At 41.2% G+C, this 16133-nt stretch overlaps 1 protein-coding gene across 1 annotated transcript in view; it reads right to left on the minus strand.

Moving 5' to 3' along the window:
• smg1 (SMG1 nonsense mediated mRNA decay associated PI3K related kinase) overlaps positions 1–16133 on the minus strand; it is a 95538-nt gene that overhangs the window by 64485 nt on the left and 14920 nt on the right. Inside the window, exons 3-13 of the mRNA XM_033645855.2 lie at positions 13217–13369; positions 12933–13069; positions 12204–12262; positions 8803–9016; positions 8500–8625; positions 8347–8419; positions 6838–6935; positions 6332–6505; positions 3665–3886; positions 3332–3433; positions 1646–1936 (exon numbers count right to left, since the gene is read on the minus strand). Coding sequence (XP_033501746.1) covers positions 1646–1936; positions 3332–3433; positions 3665–3886; positions 6332–6505; positions 6838–6935; positions 8347–8419; positions 8500–8625; positions 8803–9016; positions 12204–12262; positions 12933–13069; positions 13217–13369 — 1649 coding nt within the window. The remainder of the gene's footprint in view (positions 1–1645; positions 1937–3331; positions 3434–3664; positions 3887–6331; positions 6506–6837; positions 6936–8346; positions 8420–8499; positions 8626–8802; positions 9017–12203; positions 12263–12932; positions 13070–13216; positions 13370–16133) is intronic.

Consider the following 16133-nt stretch of genomic DNA (forward strand, 5'->3'; position numbering starts at 1 on the left):
AATAGTTTTGGTGTCTGGTCTATTTTGTCTGCAAGCAAATCTGGCAAAAAAAACACACTGAAAATGCAGCGTAAACTATATAAACTGTCTATTAAATATGATATAAATAATCGGACTATGATAACTGTCAGTTGTGTCTAGGGATGCATCAAATATTCGGTAACCGAATATATTCAGCCGAATATTGCAAAAAAACACACATTTGGTATTTCTGTGGAATAAGTTAAAAGCCAGGCCGAATAATAGTGGCGTGTTTTGATAACGCAATCAAATAGCGTGCCGTGACGGGCGGAGTGAAATGTCGGCAGTGTGGCGATCCGCCCGTCACGGCACTCGCATTTGCGACTAAAAATAGTTTTGAGCAAGCAAAATAGGCTTAAATCATTCGGCACGCTGTGCGAGCAGCCTACAGATTTCAACCACCAGCAGAAACGAAAGGCGAATCCCACCGATTGTGGGTTGAACGGGGGTCACAGACACAGACAGTAATGTATTCCTGTCAAATACGGCGGCCATCGGCTTACCGGCGACAGACAAGTCGGCTCCAATAATATCCTCTTCTTGGCGTGTGGACTGCCCAGAAGTACCTGAACAGCCGAGCCAGCCAAACACAGGTATGTGACGTGTCAGAGGAGAAACGAGCCGTTCACGGCCCACAAACCTCACCACACTTTAGGGACTGTTCTTTTCTTATGAAGGGACTTGTCAGGGGAGGAGGGTGGCTGGTTGATTCTTATTTTATTTATTACTAGGATAGTTACTGATTGATGCTGTTTTTGAAGTATGAATAAGTCAATAAGTAATTTATTCCATTGAAATATCATTGATGTATTATAGAAAAGTGATTTATCTTTTTATAAACGACAAAAGGCACATCTGCCTCATTTTCGCTGTGGTATCGTGATACTACTTAGAACCATGATATTTTCATTGGTATCGTACAGTGGGTCCCAATATTGGTACCGTGACAACACTAATCTGGAGGGGGTTCATCTGCAAAAACTAATGAAAAACTAAACAATACTCGGTATTTGGCCAAGCGTTTAATATTATTCGGCTTCGGCCACAAATTTTCATTTCGGTGCATCCCTAGTTGTGTCTAAACAAAGAGGAGAGAAAGAGACAAGCAGAGCCACTCACTCACACACACACACACACACACACACACACACACACACACACACACACACACACACACACACACACACACAGAGCAGACAGAGACAGAGCTCTACATGTGATTTTAACAGAGCATAGAACAGAATCACTTGCTGGCTAGCGTGGAGAAATATGTTTCTGGTGTGAATGGCCAGGCAACTGCTGATAGCCAGCTATGCGACAACAGACGAATCGGGGTGCTTCTTCGTCCAGTGTGAACCTGGCGCAACTCTCAGCAACATTGCAAAACATTTTGTTAGGCCTGTAGCAGGTAAGGACTGCGTGCTTTTCTTGGGAGGCAACAAAGGCATTTTGATAATGTTGTGGCCTGTTAGTAGCTGGTACAGCCATAGGGCTTGGTGGTAATTAAATCCTTTAGACCCAAAACAGATCATTTTACCAGTACTACTTGTGTGAGCCATGACAGCAGACTATTACTCAGAGTGCTATTTAGTAATAACCAGTACAGAAAGACAAAGAGGCTCACCCCAATGAGAGAGTTCTTTGTGTTGCCAATGGTGGTGAGGGTGCTGAGGTTGAAAATTAGGGTGAACTGAGCCTTCTCCTGGGGTAGGGTGAGGGAGGCAAAAGCAGGGTGCTGGATGCTGGGGCAGGGGACGCCAGGTGTTGGGGCCCTGCCACTGGGTTCCAGGGTTACCATTAGGCTGGACAGGGCACATGCCATCTCACCCAGTACCATTTTATAAGCTGCCTCCAGGGTTGGAATGTTTTTCAGGCTTAGGAGCGCCTGGTACACACCATGAACAGCTGACATCACCTAGGGAGTCCATGCACACACACATGCACACATACAGGTTAGCAAACATTTGAGGACATTATATTGTTTTAGTTTCATTTTACCCAACCTAAACTCAACTATAAACTGTCTGTAGGTGTCTTTTGGTTTCTGGGAAACAACACTGTTGTTCCACTTCTGGTCCAGCCACTGCTGTACGAAAACTGGATTGAAGTGATCAAATAAAAGAACTGAACACTATCGATAAAATCCAGGGTCTGAAGCGCTCATTTCATTACGTAAGCTTGTTCAAGCCAACAATCGCAAGCCCACAGTCTACAGAGAGAGAGAGAGAGAGAGAGAGAGAGAGAGAGAGAGAGAGAGGAGCATTTTATGTTTGCTGTGTGTCAGTCTTGTCATTCTCATTCTCAAAAAAATGCAAAACTTAGCGGTGATGAAATGAGCAATACAGACCCTGGAATTTCCAGATGGTGCCCAGTTCTTCTGTTTGACTGCTGCAATTCACACTTTGTACTGGTTTGTTTCTTTAGGGAAGCAGTTGAGTTTTATTCCTGACACTGAGTTGGTACCTTGTCAAGGGAACAACTACCATTAAGCAGCAAGGTCCTAAAACTAATTTACCATTTCCTCCCATGTGTATTTCAGTTTAAGGAGGACTAAAGTTTAGCATTTCATATGCTGTTTTCTTGTGGTAGTGGATGGACCAGAAGTCTACGCCAAATGACAATGTCACTTCTGAATAGCCAAAAGAGGCCTTGAAATGGTCTAAAAAAATACAGCAGCCCTCACCCTGACCAAACCCCAGTTGTTATGCTTCTCTTTGAACAGAGTGTACTTGTGATCTGCGGCTGTTTTTTTCTGGTAAGGGCCCCTTAGTTCCAGTACAGTAAAATCTTCATCTACAGCATATGATTATATTCTAGATACTAGTGTGCTTTCAGCTTTGTATTAAACCTTTTCTTGCCGCAACATGATGATGTCCCTGTGCACAAAGCCAGTTCCAAGGAAAACTAGTTGTCTTAGTGTGGTGTGGAAGAACTAGGATGTCCTGCACAAAGCCTTGACCTCTACCCCATCCAACACCTTTGGGATGAAATGACCAAAGACTGTGAGCCAGGCCTTACTGGCTAACCACAGTGGCTGTTCTCACTAACTGTCTTCTGGTTGAATGGGAACACATCACTGCAGTTTTTCTCAGAAGATTGGAGGCTGATATAGAAGTAGATGAATGCTCATGCTTTTTCACATATCTTAAACTATGACACATGGCTGGAATGTTTGGGTACCTACATACTATGTAGTGTATTTGCCATATTGAAAACATGAACAGAGCCTTACGTGCTAGCAAATGAGCCTTTATCTAACCCTGTTATACTCTCATACAGTTTTTTGATGAAGGAACACAAACCCGCACACCTCTTTCTCTCGATGAAAGCGCAGCTTCAGCAGCTGGGAGTCGGGAGCCAACAATTTCTCAACAAAGGATGCAGGCAGCTTTGTGTTGATCTGGTCAACAATCTGAAAGCAAATGCATAACCACAGTGACTTCAAGCAAAGGTTCCAGAAAATAAAATTTAACAGAAACGGTAAGCTTTACTGGTGGTCCTCTCTGTCTGGAAAGGCTCTCTGATAACTGTGTGGCTTTAGAGGAATTCTTATGGAGGGGAGCTCTGCTTGACAATCATATTCTCTTCGAAATAAATAGTGAAACAAACTGCAGGTGTGATCAAACTCTGAAAGTAGCCATACCAGAGTGACTAGGCTGAGCACTGCTAGATTGTAGTCTGGGCCACAAGCCCGGCAGCAGTCCAACTGGTCCAGGCCATAGGCTAGGACAGCCTCCATCAGCTGACCGCAGGGCTCCACGCTGGCCAGCAACACACCAACACACTCATTCCCTGCTGTGAGAACTGCCTCAGAGAACTGAACCTGCTTCGCCGTGGTCACGCAGGCCAGAACCCGGTTCAGAACCTGAGGAAAAACACACAGAGAAAAATGATTCTGATACCATAAAAACCTCTGGTGTGACATCTACAGACATTGACTGGAATGCATGTGACCTTACTTAGAACATATTTTACATATTACCAATGTCAAAGTAGCAGAAACGTAGTTTTACTGCCCTCCTGATTGTGCCTCTCATGTAATCAATTACTGTTTTTTTAACATTACATAATTTTGCTGCAGCGAATGTTAGAAGTAAATCCATTCATGCAAAATTTAAACTAGAACTGCGGCCTCACAGTTGTATGCCTCCACCAATGCAGACCTCCTGTCAGTTCCTGTATACTGACACCATTTCCCTCAGTGGAAACGAAGCTTGTATTTACTTGTATTTCACAGATAAGAAACAATAAATTCTGAAGACAGTAAAGCCTCCACTAAAATAGCATTTTAAGTCGTGTGTGTGATTTATCAGGGATTTATACTTCGAGATTTATCCTGGCTTCATATGAGAAGAGGAAACCTCCGTTCATTGCTAGGCTAATTTATAGTGTAAAATGCCATAGGCTGGCGCTAATAACGTTAGCATGTTGTATTTGCTTGGAAAACTTGTTTAGTATAAGGCAGTTGCTTTGTTGGTAAATGTTGTGAGTTGTAATGGAGCCCAATTGTGTGCAGCTACCTTTGTTGAATATTGCTGTTGTCCCTGGTTTTATATGAGAAGAGGAAAAGATCGCTAGATGCTAGGCTAATTTATACAATGTAAAATGCCATAGACTTGTGCTAATAACATTAGCATGTTGTATTGGTGGGGGAAATGTGTCCAGATAAAGACAAGTGTTTGTCTGTCAGTTCTGCGATTTATAGTGAAGCCAATTTGCGTACTTGTGTTTGAAATTGTCTCTATTAAGCTATATTTAATGTGTGTTTTCAATCAACTATATAAATAAAGTTTGATTTGAACTAAACTTTACAGAACTTAACACAGTCCTCCACCGCCGACTAGTGTTTTGGAGGTGTAACTGCAGAGTGACACAGACACCATTGCAGAAGTAAAAATAAGTGCAGATTTTTTTTTTCCCACGACTAATCGATTAGTTGAAGATTATGTGGGACTTTAGTTGATCAAGATTTTCTTTGGTTGACTACAGCCCTACTAAACTGCCTATTTGTGTTTCCTGAAACTGTTTCCTTGTTGAGCTGCAGTGGAGGAATTTTAACACAAAGACTTTGGTCTTTGTTTGTTTGTTTTTTGTTGTTGTTTTGTTTTGCTTTGGTACAAACAAGGCTGTAACTTGGGAAAATTCCCTCTTTATCTGTCTGACACAGATAGTTAATACCTCATATTAGCTTCAGCTTAGTGCTGCACGATTAATCGCAATCGCGATGTCTGGCTGTGCGATTACATAACCACATAAAAGGCTGCGATTTGCGGTTTAATGTAAATAAATGTTAACGTGTGCGCCTGTGAACGTGACTAACTCTCCTGTCGTGTGCGGAGTTTGCTGACATTACGCCCAAAAGCTATCCTGGTGTGTGCAGCACATATGGTCAGGTGACCACCCGGCATGCAGCAGTGACCAACATAGACACAGAAGAAGAGCATGAGCACGACCATGAACAGGCTGAGTTGGTGGCGAAAAAAACACAACGTCTATTACATGGTGATACTTTGGATTCAGGTACAGCGACGTTGAACAGAAAGACGTGCTGTGTAAAAGTTTAAAAGTTAAAGTCGCCACGTCCCGCAGCAACACGACCAATCTATATCAGCACTGCGAGAGAAAGCAGAGTGACGTTAAAGATAAAGAGACAACTGAAAGCCGCCAGAGCCTCATAAAACAACATCCAAGCACAGTTACGCAAACATTTGTAAGTGTCACAGCACTTGACATGCTGCTGTGTTGTGCTATGGCGTGCTGGAGTTTGTCATTTACGTGACAACGCCTGAATGCAACACAGGCTCGCTCCGCTGTGGGTACAGTGTCGTGCTGCGCAGCCGTGTGAGCAGTGTGTTTGACTGTGCTTAGTCTGTTGATGGTCATTGACACGCTGTCCATAACAATAACTATGTCAGATCAGGTCAGGGCCCCCCTAATATAATGGAGGGGAAACACTGAATCAAGCAAGAAGACTCATGATACCAGTTTTTCATTATATTGTAATCGCAATCGCAAATCGCAATATTGAACTGAACTTCAGAATGCATTTTACACACAACAAAGGCTGAGTTTGTATATGCCATCGTAGTCACACTAGAAAGGGATCTCTGTTTCTGCTTAAATACACATGATCATTGTACTGCAAGATTAAAAAAAAACTTTATGGATAACCACGTCCTCCCACCATATCTCCACAATGCCATATTTTTATACTGCTTTCCTCATTTTACCCAAGGAGTTGATTCGATCTTTTGTTCAGTGTATTTTTTATAATAGCAACACTGTTGGTTGTCCTAGGTGTGGCTCTTACATCAGTGACGTAGGCCTCAGTGATGGGTGGTCCTCTGAAGGGGCTGAATCGTTCTCCGATGCTGCGGACCACTGTACTGAAAACCCTCAGCAGAGCTGCCAGCTTGGGCAGGGACACCGAGGGAGGGGGGATGTCTTCATCCAGCACCTCCCCTGACATCACATGGTTCAGATCCTAAACAAAACACACTTGGTCAAGTTCTATGTGAAAATATTTACTGCCTAATTTCAGAGTATCGTTGAAACATATATATATATATATATATATATATATATATATATATATAAAAACATACATAATTCCTTGCTTCTTCTCAGTTCGAATAGTTGAGAAAATATTAATATTTCATTAATATTGTTTTCTCAGTGTATAATTTGTTGCCCTTGCCTGTAAAATGATATCCATGTCCAAACACCTGTAAACATTGCTTCATGATACTTGATAACCTAACTTGCATTAGAGCTTGGCTCAATATGGCATGTTTTCAGACTCTGGACTAACTTTACCTCTGCATATGCCTCCATATCCTCCAAGAACTGTCCCAGCAGGGTGGTGGAGAAGGTCAGGTCTGCCACCCAGAACTGTTCCAGACTCTGTAACCAGCCTAAACACAGACAGAAAAGCACAGTGGCAAATAGTGAAGCACTTGACTGCCAGTATGCTTTCACGCCTTCTTTATACAAGCAGCTTGCTTTAAACATGTCAGCAGAGCACCAGCAAAATAGATGTGTTAAAGCAGAGTACTGCTGTGTTGGTCACCCACATTTTGGCAGCACTTACAAGTCAACACTCAATCAGTAGTTGTGTGCGTTATTCAGGAGAAAATAGATTTGGAGCATAAAAATATGCTTTTGGTCACATTTATAAAGCCTGAGTTGCTACTCAGCCTGTGCCGACAACTGTGCTTATTAATACAGAAGTGTATCTGAACCATCAGATGAGACTGACAACTGAAAAACACAGCTGAAACGCATTCTGTGCAGACAAGCTGTTAAATGCAACTGTTCAATTAATTCCATCAATTGCTCAGCTCAAACCACAGGCAAGGGGACAGAAACAGACGACAGCTTTACCAAACTTCACCGCAGGGAAGATGTTTAGTATCTACTAAACACAAATGGCAAACCCATGAAGTTGCAGTTACACTTTACACTTTATATCTGTGAAAACATGGATGCGTCACACTCATCTTCCCCCCGGCAGCACAGAAGATCTATACAATCAGCACAGTTTCAAGGAGGACACCCAAGATTAGTGTCACCAATTCAGTATCTAACCAAATGTTTCCCTTCTGTTCCTGAGGTATGGCATTGAATAAAGGCCAGAAAAGTGTTTTTTGCAGAACATGTCACAGTTATGATGTCACAGCGAAGCCTACCACTGAACTCTTTGGATGTATGTCATCCTTTCATCGTTTTATCCTATTAGACATTCATGTAAATTTTTGTCATAATTAGCATATAAATTCTTGAGCTATGGCCAAAAGCATGTTTTGTGAGTTCAGAGTGACCTTGTCCTCTGACCATCAAAATCAAATCAGTACATCGTTGAGCCCAAGTAAACGTTTGTGCCAAATATGAAGAAATTCCCTCAATGCATTGTTGAGACACTGCATTCACGAGAATGAAACGGATGCAAAGTCACACTGACCTTGACCTTGACCACAAAAATCTAATCAATTCAGCCTTTACTCAAGGTGGACGTTTGTATCAAATTTGTGGGAAAAAAATCCCTCAAGGCTTTATTGAGATATCATGTTCTAAAGAGTGAGACAGACCAGGTCACAGTGTCCTTGACCTTTGACCACCAAAATCTAATCACTTCATTGTTGAGTCCAAGTTGACATTTGTGCCAAATCTGAAGAAATCCCTCTAAGTGTTCTTGAGATATCGCATCCATGAGAATGGGATGGACTAACGCAGTCATACATACGGAAGGACGTACGGACAAAACATAATGCCTGGGGCCACCGCTATTGCTGATGCAGAGGCATAAAAGTAAGAAATCCAACTGACCTGAAACTTGCTGAGTGAGTGACTGCTTCTGTGTGTGGTCAATGTGCCATCCCACCAAGATGTCCACTGTGTCCTGTGGAAAAACAAACACCTTAGTTGAACCTGTTGGCCTCAGACATATGCAACAATGTCAGTGACTGCTGAAACACTCACCCTGAAGTTGGTGCTGAACACATGTGGGTAGCAGCGGGCCACCTGAAGAATACACTTTACACTTTGACAAAGCAGCTCTGGTGTGTCCACATTCTCCAGGATGGACTGTAGGTTGCTCATCACCAGCTGAAACAAACAAAAAACACAGTCCAGAAAATCATCCACCTACCAGGCCCTTACATGGCACCATCCAGTATGCTTTCCATGATATAGATGCTCCAACTTCATATACCTGGCCACAGAGTATTTTAGGAAATAAGGCCAGCCCAGAGCTATACAGAAATCAACTGTGTGTGAGGTTACCTGCATGACATGAGAGAAGGCCTTCCTCTCTCCAGCAGCCTCCAAAGCGCGCTGTGCTGCCACCAGATACAACAACTTTACCTCGTCCCGACCACTCGAAGTGAACTTCAGAAAGAGCCACTTGAAGATGCGCTCAGCCTCGTAGCTGAGCACTGTGCAGAGGAGACCCAGACAAGCTGCCGCGTCCTGACGCAACTCCCACAGCAGCTTACTGCTACACATGTCAACAACACAGGAAAGGAGACTACATGTTAGAGACAGCATGGCATGTGGAAGTCATGTCAAGCTTCTGAGACAGAGGCGCAACCAGGTGCCTGAAAACAAGCAAAATTTCTGTGCCTGAAATGTATGAACTTGACTTTGTTGTTTGGGAGTGTAAATCCCTCTTTCCTCCACTCAAAAACATACAATTGGAAGATGTTGGATATGGAGTATTAGCAACACAAATGGTTTCTTATTCAATTAAAATAAACAAGGTTGTTTTAAGGCAGGGGCATGTTTTTTAATTCCATGTCTCATATTGGTTTGAAATTATTTGTAACTAGTCCATACCCATTGAGTGCACAGTTGCCCACGTACAGTTTCACATGGTGTGTGTTTGAGATACAGGTCATAGGAAATTTAAATAGTCAACTGAACCCATTAAAAAGAGCAATGTATTCAGACAGAGTTTTCGTGAATTTGATAGTACGATTGCTTTATTGAAAGTACAGTAGTACCATTGCCAATAGTGGGATAGTTAGTGGGCTAAAACTGTACACTAGTAGTTGAGGTAGCACGTTGAAAGGCAGATAGTTAAAGTGTTTATATGTTGTATTGACTTAAAAGTGGGGCACACTGGTAGAATGACTGACTGACAGAATGACACACTGACAGTTTCCGTGATTATGTACAGCATACCATACCATGACTTAGTCATATCAAAAATTAGAAAAAAAACAAAAAACAAAAACCATTCAGCCACAGGGGGAGCCACAGCCATCGGTCACATTTTAGCCATTTTTAAGCATTTTTCTGTTGTTATAGCACCACCCAGTTGCCAATTAGAGTTACATCTCTCCAGTCACCTTGAGGCATCCTATTCTACATCTCTACCAAGTTTAGTAAAAATCAATATGGCGGTTAGGCCTAGATAAGAAATTAGTTCTCTAGAACCCCCATTTTGTTTGATCAGGTCAATAATGGAGGGGTCCCCTCAGATTGTGTGGTCATATGCCTACAAAGTTGCGTGGTGATTGGTGAAACCTTTGAGATGTTATACACCTTTATGTGATGAGCCACGCCCTCCACAATATTCATTGCCTTATAGAAGCTCAGTTTTAGTAAGTTTTCCAACTTTTGCCAAGAGAGAACTTTAGATATTGGTCCCTAGATTATGTTCACCGAGTTTCATGCAGATCGGTCAAACTTCCTAGGAAGAGATCGATTTGAAGTGTTTTTCAAAAACTTCAAAATGGCTTAAAATCTATATAACCGGGAGTTATGGTTCTTGAGGCACATTTGTTCCTCGTGAGGAGAGGCATCTCTGTGCAAAGTTTCATGTCTCTATGACATATGCGGCATGAGATACGCCCATTCAAAGTTTGCAATTTCAATTGGTTGCTCTAGCGCCCCCCTTTGGCTAATTGATGTAATATCGCTTCATTCGCATCCTCCCATGACCCTCTACCACTGTGCCAAATTTCACATGGATTGACCAAGTCAGCAAGGACAAAAACGTGGAACAGACACACAGACACACAGAGAGTTTTCGTCATTATATAGTAAGATGCCAAAACCAACTGCAATGGTGATAAAGGTCATTTGTTCATTCATAAATCCCATAAACGACAGTGTGGTGTATATGGAAAATGTAGGGTTTTCAGTGGACTTTTAAATGCTTGCTGTGCAATCATCTAGTTGCTGCCAGATGCTATAAACATAGCCCTAGGCTACAAGCCATATGGGATTGTATGATGGCTGTGGCGCATAGAACACAGCCCATTTCATATTGACTGTACACAAAATCTAGTCATTTCTAAATGTTAATCCTCACGGTAACTTGAAAAGTTCCAAATAGCAGAAAAATGCTTTATTATCTAACGTAAATCACCATTTCCTCAGTCATAAACCATAGTGTAGTTATTGTATCCAAACAACATGTAAAGAGTATTCAATATATATTAAACTTTTCAATGCTTGTTCCTCTGTTCTGGATTGGTCTCTAAACAGTGTATGCAGCATAAAACTGCTTCCAACGATTGCCAAATTAGTCCAAAAGATTGCTATGATATAAAAACAAAACAAACATTCATAGCAGAGCTTTCTTAACATAGCGTGGTCACAATATGCATTACTGAGCTGACACTTTGCTGAGCCAAAGTGTAAACAAAAGCTTTTATTGTATTCTGTTAACAGGCTTTATACATACTTATACAGCCATATTGTTGCTAAGCGACAGTGGAAAAAAAAACAACGCAAGAGTATTTTTTCATAGACATGCATTCTACATATGATTATCTATTTTCAAATGTAAAAAAGAGAACCTTAAGCCCTGGGTGCATATAGTCAGGACTGCACTAATTGCACCTGGTCTCCAGACCATCTTGTTATGTCTTGGAAAGATGCATTTCTGTTTCACTTGCTGGAATACCTACATCCATGTGGCAATCATTAGGTTTAAGATATTAAATAGTAATTAGATGGAGATGGTTATTGTAAGTTTAAACATAATACAAGATATAAGAGCTACACACTGACAGTGTGTAAATGAGTGCTGAATCCTCAGAAGCAAAATCAAAAATTATGAACAGAACAGTACTTTAATGAAATCATGTTTTCACGCAGATGTTTCCGGCAGACACTATTCCTTTAAAAAGGAGCCTGCAACATTAACAAAACCTAAACAACATAAGTATCAATACCACATAATGATATTACAAAGAGCATTTCTGTGATTTTTTATTCAGTTTACAGGTGCTGTCCACTATGGTCCTACCCTCTAGAACTCTTCCACTTAAACTACAGTCTGCTACAACAGTGTTATCTTTTATAAGCAAACTAAAAATGTATCTTTTTTTGCAAGCTTTTTGTAAGGTTTTTAAGTGTATTTTTATTTGTTTTAGGAATTAGTATTATTATTTTTTGTTAACTCCCCTTTATTAAGAACAATGATAATAATAGTATCTTCTTATTTTGTTTGTTTTTACCATGTCCTGCTTGTTTCTATATATGTAATACTTTATTATTTTGTATGATATTATATGTTTGTTATTTATGATGTATCTTAAGCATATTGAGTTTATGCTTGTCGTATGAAATGTGCTATATAAATAAAACTGACTTGACTTCTTCGAGTATGTCCATAATGAAGCAGTCCTGAACCCAAAACACCTACTGTACAGCGCGCAGCTTCCTCTTACCTCTCATTCAAAATGTCATTCAGTGTGCTGAGGATGGTGTCCAGCTGTTTGACCAGGGTCTGTGTGAGAGAGAATACAGAGTAACAGGACAATGATGTGATTGTCAGCACTCTGATTCTATTTCAACACATTTCATTTTAACTGAAGTAAGGACCATGAGGTTGGCTTTAAAATGGTTTAAGGTGTTCATATCCATACTGGGTAAACATTGCAGAGCTCAGACATTTTTAAACACTGTCCCCCAGTTTTTGGACAGTTCAGCGAGACAGTGATCTCGTGCCCCAGTGCTGGCAGCACAAGGGGGGAGGGTGACAGAGACCTGGTTGAAAATTAAAAGTACTTCTTTCGAGGAAAATTCCTGTATATTTCATCCTGCTGCATTTCCAATACATGCAGTTATATTATGTGGACTGACCCCCCTTCATTGTAGAGATTTAGGGAAACTTTTGTTTATGTAGAAGAAGATATAAAAGAAATTTCTATTTCATAATCCCATCACTACAGATGAATGGCACTGTTTGAGAGATCACTGGGATGTGTCAGGGACAATGTAGATAAATTTCCAGAATATAGAGCCAAACACAAAGTTTACTTACTTAAAAATATCTAAAATGAGGAGCCTAGGAGAAGAGGGGATAACCATTTAAACAGTATTCAGTAGGTCTTATTTCTATAATGAAATGGGTTTGTAGGGAAAAAGGAAGATAATCTCGAGACTATCTGACTTACCACTTTGCTTTCGCCGTGGCTGATGAAGTCCTTCAGCTGTTTGAGGGTGGCCAGCCTGCGGTCACGATCATCCTCCCTGGAGACTCGGCGCAGGAGGTTGGCCAGCCGAGACTCCTCCGAGTGAGCCATCCCTCTGTCTGCAACATCACCTCATGTCAGTAACAACACACTAACTCCACTTCACAGGTTCAAAATGCTCAGCATCAAGTGTTCAGCATCTCATATACCTTGACATCAGGAACATATCATATCTTAGAATACTGGACGTTTGTCAGAGGGCTTACCCTGCGATTTCCTCATGTCCTTTGAAGCTAAAGCACGGTTTCCATGCTGAAAAGGAGTCAAATCCGTTGTCACGTCATTGGGCCTCAACTCTTGCCCCACCGACTTCCAACCAAATGTAGTATCACAGACACCCTGACCAGCTTCGTATCCATCTAAGGAAAACAAACTGCATTGGATTAAAGCCAAGACAGACATTAGCATGTCAAACACCACAAAGCAAACCATACCTGTCAAGTTTTGGATTTGAAAATAAGGGAAATTTTCCGGCGCCCGCCGCAAGCCGTCCCACCACCCCAACCAAGCTGCAGTATCCCTTACATTTTAAGACAGGTGTACAGGAAATCTAAAATAACTACTTGTCAACCAGACCCGCTGTCGACACTAACCTCGAGACAACTGCCACCCAGACTACTGCAGGTGGCAGTTCTCGCGAGGCTAGTGACAGAGTTCAGTTTGGAGAGGCAGAGGAATGTTTTTTTTTAACTATATTATAATACGGGAGATTTACGGGAAAATACTAATACGGGAGGACGGCGGGAAAGAGGGGTAAAATACAGTAGTTTCCCGGCCAAAATGGGAGACTTGACAGCTATGAAGCAAACAGGAGCAACTTTTGTTAAATGCATGTTTGAGATTTTAATTGGAGTTAAAAAAATAATAATAATAATTTAATAAGTGAGACTGATGGCGAACCTCTGCATCTAGTGATATTCAAGTCCTTCTTTTGCTTTTCTTCTGCTTTACCAGAACATAAATGATACATGTCTGGTCTCATGTTTAAAAAACACCTTCACTTTTATATATGCAAGTCAAACAATATAATAGATGGATCCATGTTAGCAGATGAGACATGAGCCAAACTAAAAATTCAGAGTACACATCAGATCATTTTTACCCAAAGCTGGTTCCTGTCATTTTAGTTGGTTCTCATTACACTGATGTATGATCAAGTGATTGTTTTTCTGATAACTTTGGTTATAACTACTTATTTGATGCCTTAACAGGAGAGGTTTGAAGTCATGATTGACAGCTATGTGTGCCAATCGGTGTGGTCGCAATTAATGGCGCTGCTCGCGACTGGTCACATGGCTGTATGGGCAGGAACTCAATGCTATAGGAATCGCTACTGCGCAGACTCTGGCTCAAAATAACATCACCAGTGCAAGATAGCAGCAGCCATATCTGAGATATTTTGGCTTCATTTTTGTACATTGGGAGTAAGTAGAGGCGCGCTGTCCTTTGTTATACAGTCAATGGTCGTGACAGCAATCATACTAACATTTCTGCTACACTTCTAACACGGCTCAAGTCTGAATTGAATACCATGAGATTAACCTAAAGACTGCAACAGCACAAGGGCTTAGGGCTGGGTGATATGACCAAAATCTCATATCCTGATATAGGTCATTTCATATCCCGGTAATGATACCTATCCCGATATAGCACATTTTAATCCAATGAAAAAAAAAATTGTTCTCTGCTCTTTCTCAGCGCTGCGGGGCTGAGCCCTCAGTGTGTGCAGCGCAGCAGAGACAGACAGTGGTGGAGTTGATGTCAACTAAACTCGTTATGTTACTGTAAGTGCTGTAAAAGCTTCGCGAATTAAAAAGCCAAGAAGAGTAATTTATCAATGCAATCCGTGCAAAAGATGGACAGACTCCAAATGACAAAAAATATTGCTGTAAAAAGTGTCATTTGCATCACTACCAGGGCTCAACAATAAGGATTGCCCGATTGCCCGGGGCAAGTAAAACTCGCGGTCGGGCATGTAAACTAACAACTCACTTGCCCGAGCGGGCAAGTTGCTAAAAATAGTAAAAGTTAATAACTAATTGATAAAATAAATGTATTTTAAAATGTGCTCTTCTGCTCTGATGCAGGCGCACGGTGCAGTTTGTCAGCTGACAAAGTTATCGAAATGGACAGTGTAAATAACCAACAGACTACTGTTACGCACAGACAAACACGCTGCTCGCACAGCAGCTCAGTACGGCACTCATGCTGAGCTTGTGTTGCGTTCAGGCGTTGTCACGTAAATAACAACTTCCAACACTTAAATAGGTCATAGCACAGAACAGCAGCATGTCAAGTGACTTTTTACTTTATTATTAGTGCTGCACGATTAATCTAATCGCAATCGCGATGTCAGGCTGTGCGATCACATAACCGCATAAAAGGCTGCGATTTGCGATTTAATGTAGGCTAAATAAATGTTAACGTGTGTGCCTGTGAACGTGACTGCCTCTCCTGAGGGGTATTCCAGGTAGAAGGTTCAACAAACTCTGAGTCTAACCCTGAACTCTGAGTTGATTTACCCTGAGATGGGAAACTCTGAGTTACCGGTTCCAGAACAGCTGATTTGAGTTAGTTCAGTCAACTCTGAGTATGTTCACTCTGAGTTAAGCCAACAATAAAAAGCCATCATCAATGGAGCTCCGACTCCACGATTCACCATGGCAACAGGTAAATAAAAGACAGTGCCTCCATTTTAATCCAGTGGATGTAGAGATATTAGTGCATGTGTGCACGTTTATCTTTAAAAGAAGAGCCTGAGTCAGAGCAAGGAAAGTGTAAATAAGTTAACCATAAAGTTAATAAAAAAGTTTTATTCAGTGTTGTCCGTTTATTCATCATTTATCAGACTTACATAATTCTTAATGAAGATAAAGTGGTGGGATCTGACTGTGTATCAGGCTGTAGATACATTACATTATATTAGTAATATATAATAATATATTTGTTCAGATTTAATCTGATGGGGAAAAAAACAGGAGGTAGCAACTGAAAAATAGTAAGATTTAAAACATATAGGCTAGGCTATAGATCAAAGACATAAAGACATGACTGTAAACTCACAGTCTGACCCAGTAATAATATGTTTGGTGATTTGCACCTGAAAAGACATCTATTTGTATC

This window comes from Epinephelus lanceolatus, chromosome 18 (assembly GCF_041903045.1).
Source record: "Epinephelus lanceolatus isolate andai-2023 chromosome 18, ASM4190304v1, whole genome shotgun sequence".
Taxonomy (NCBI): Eukaryota; Metazoa; Chordata; class Actinopteri; order Perciformes; family Serranidae; genus Epinephelus; species Epinephelus lanceolatus.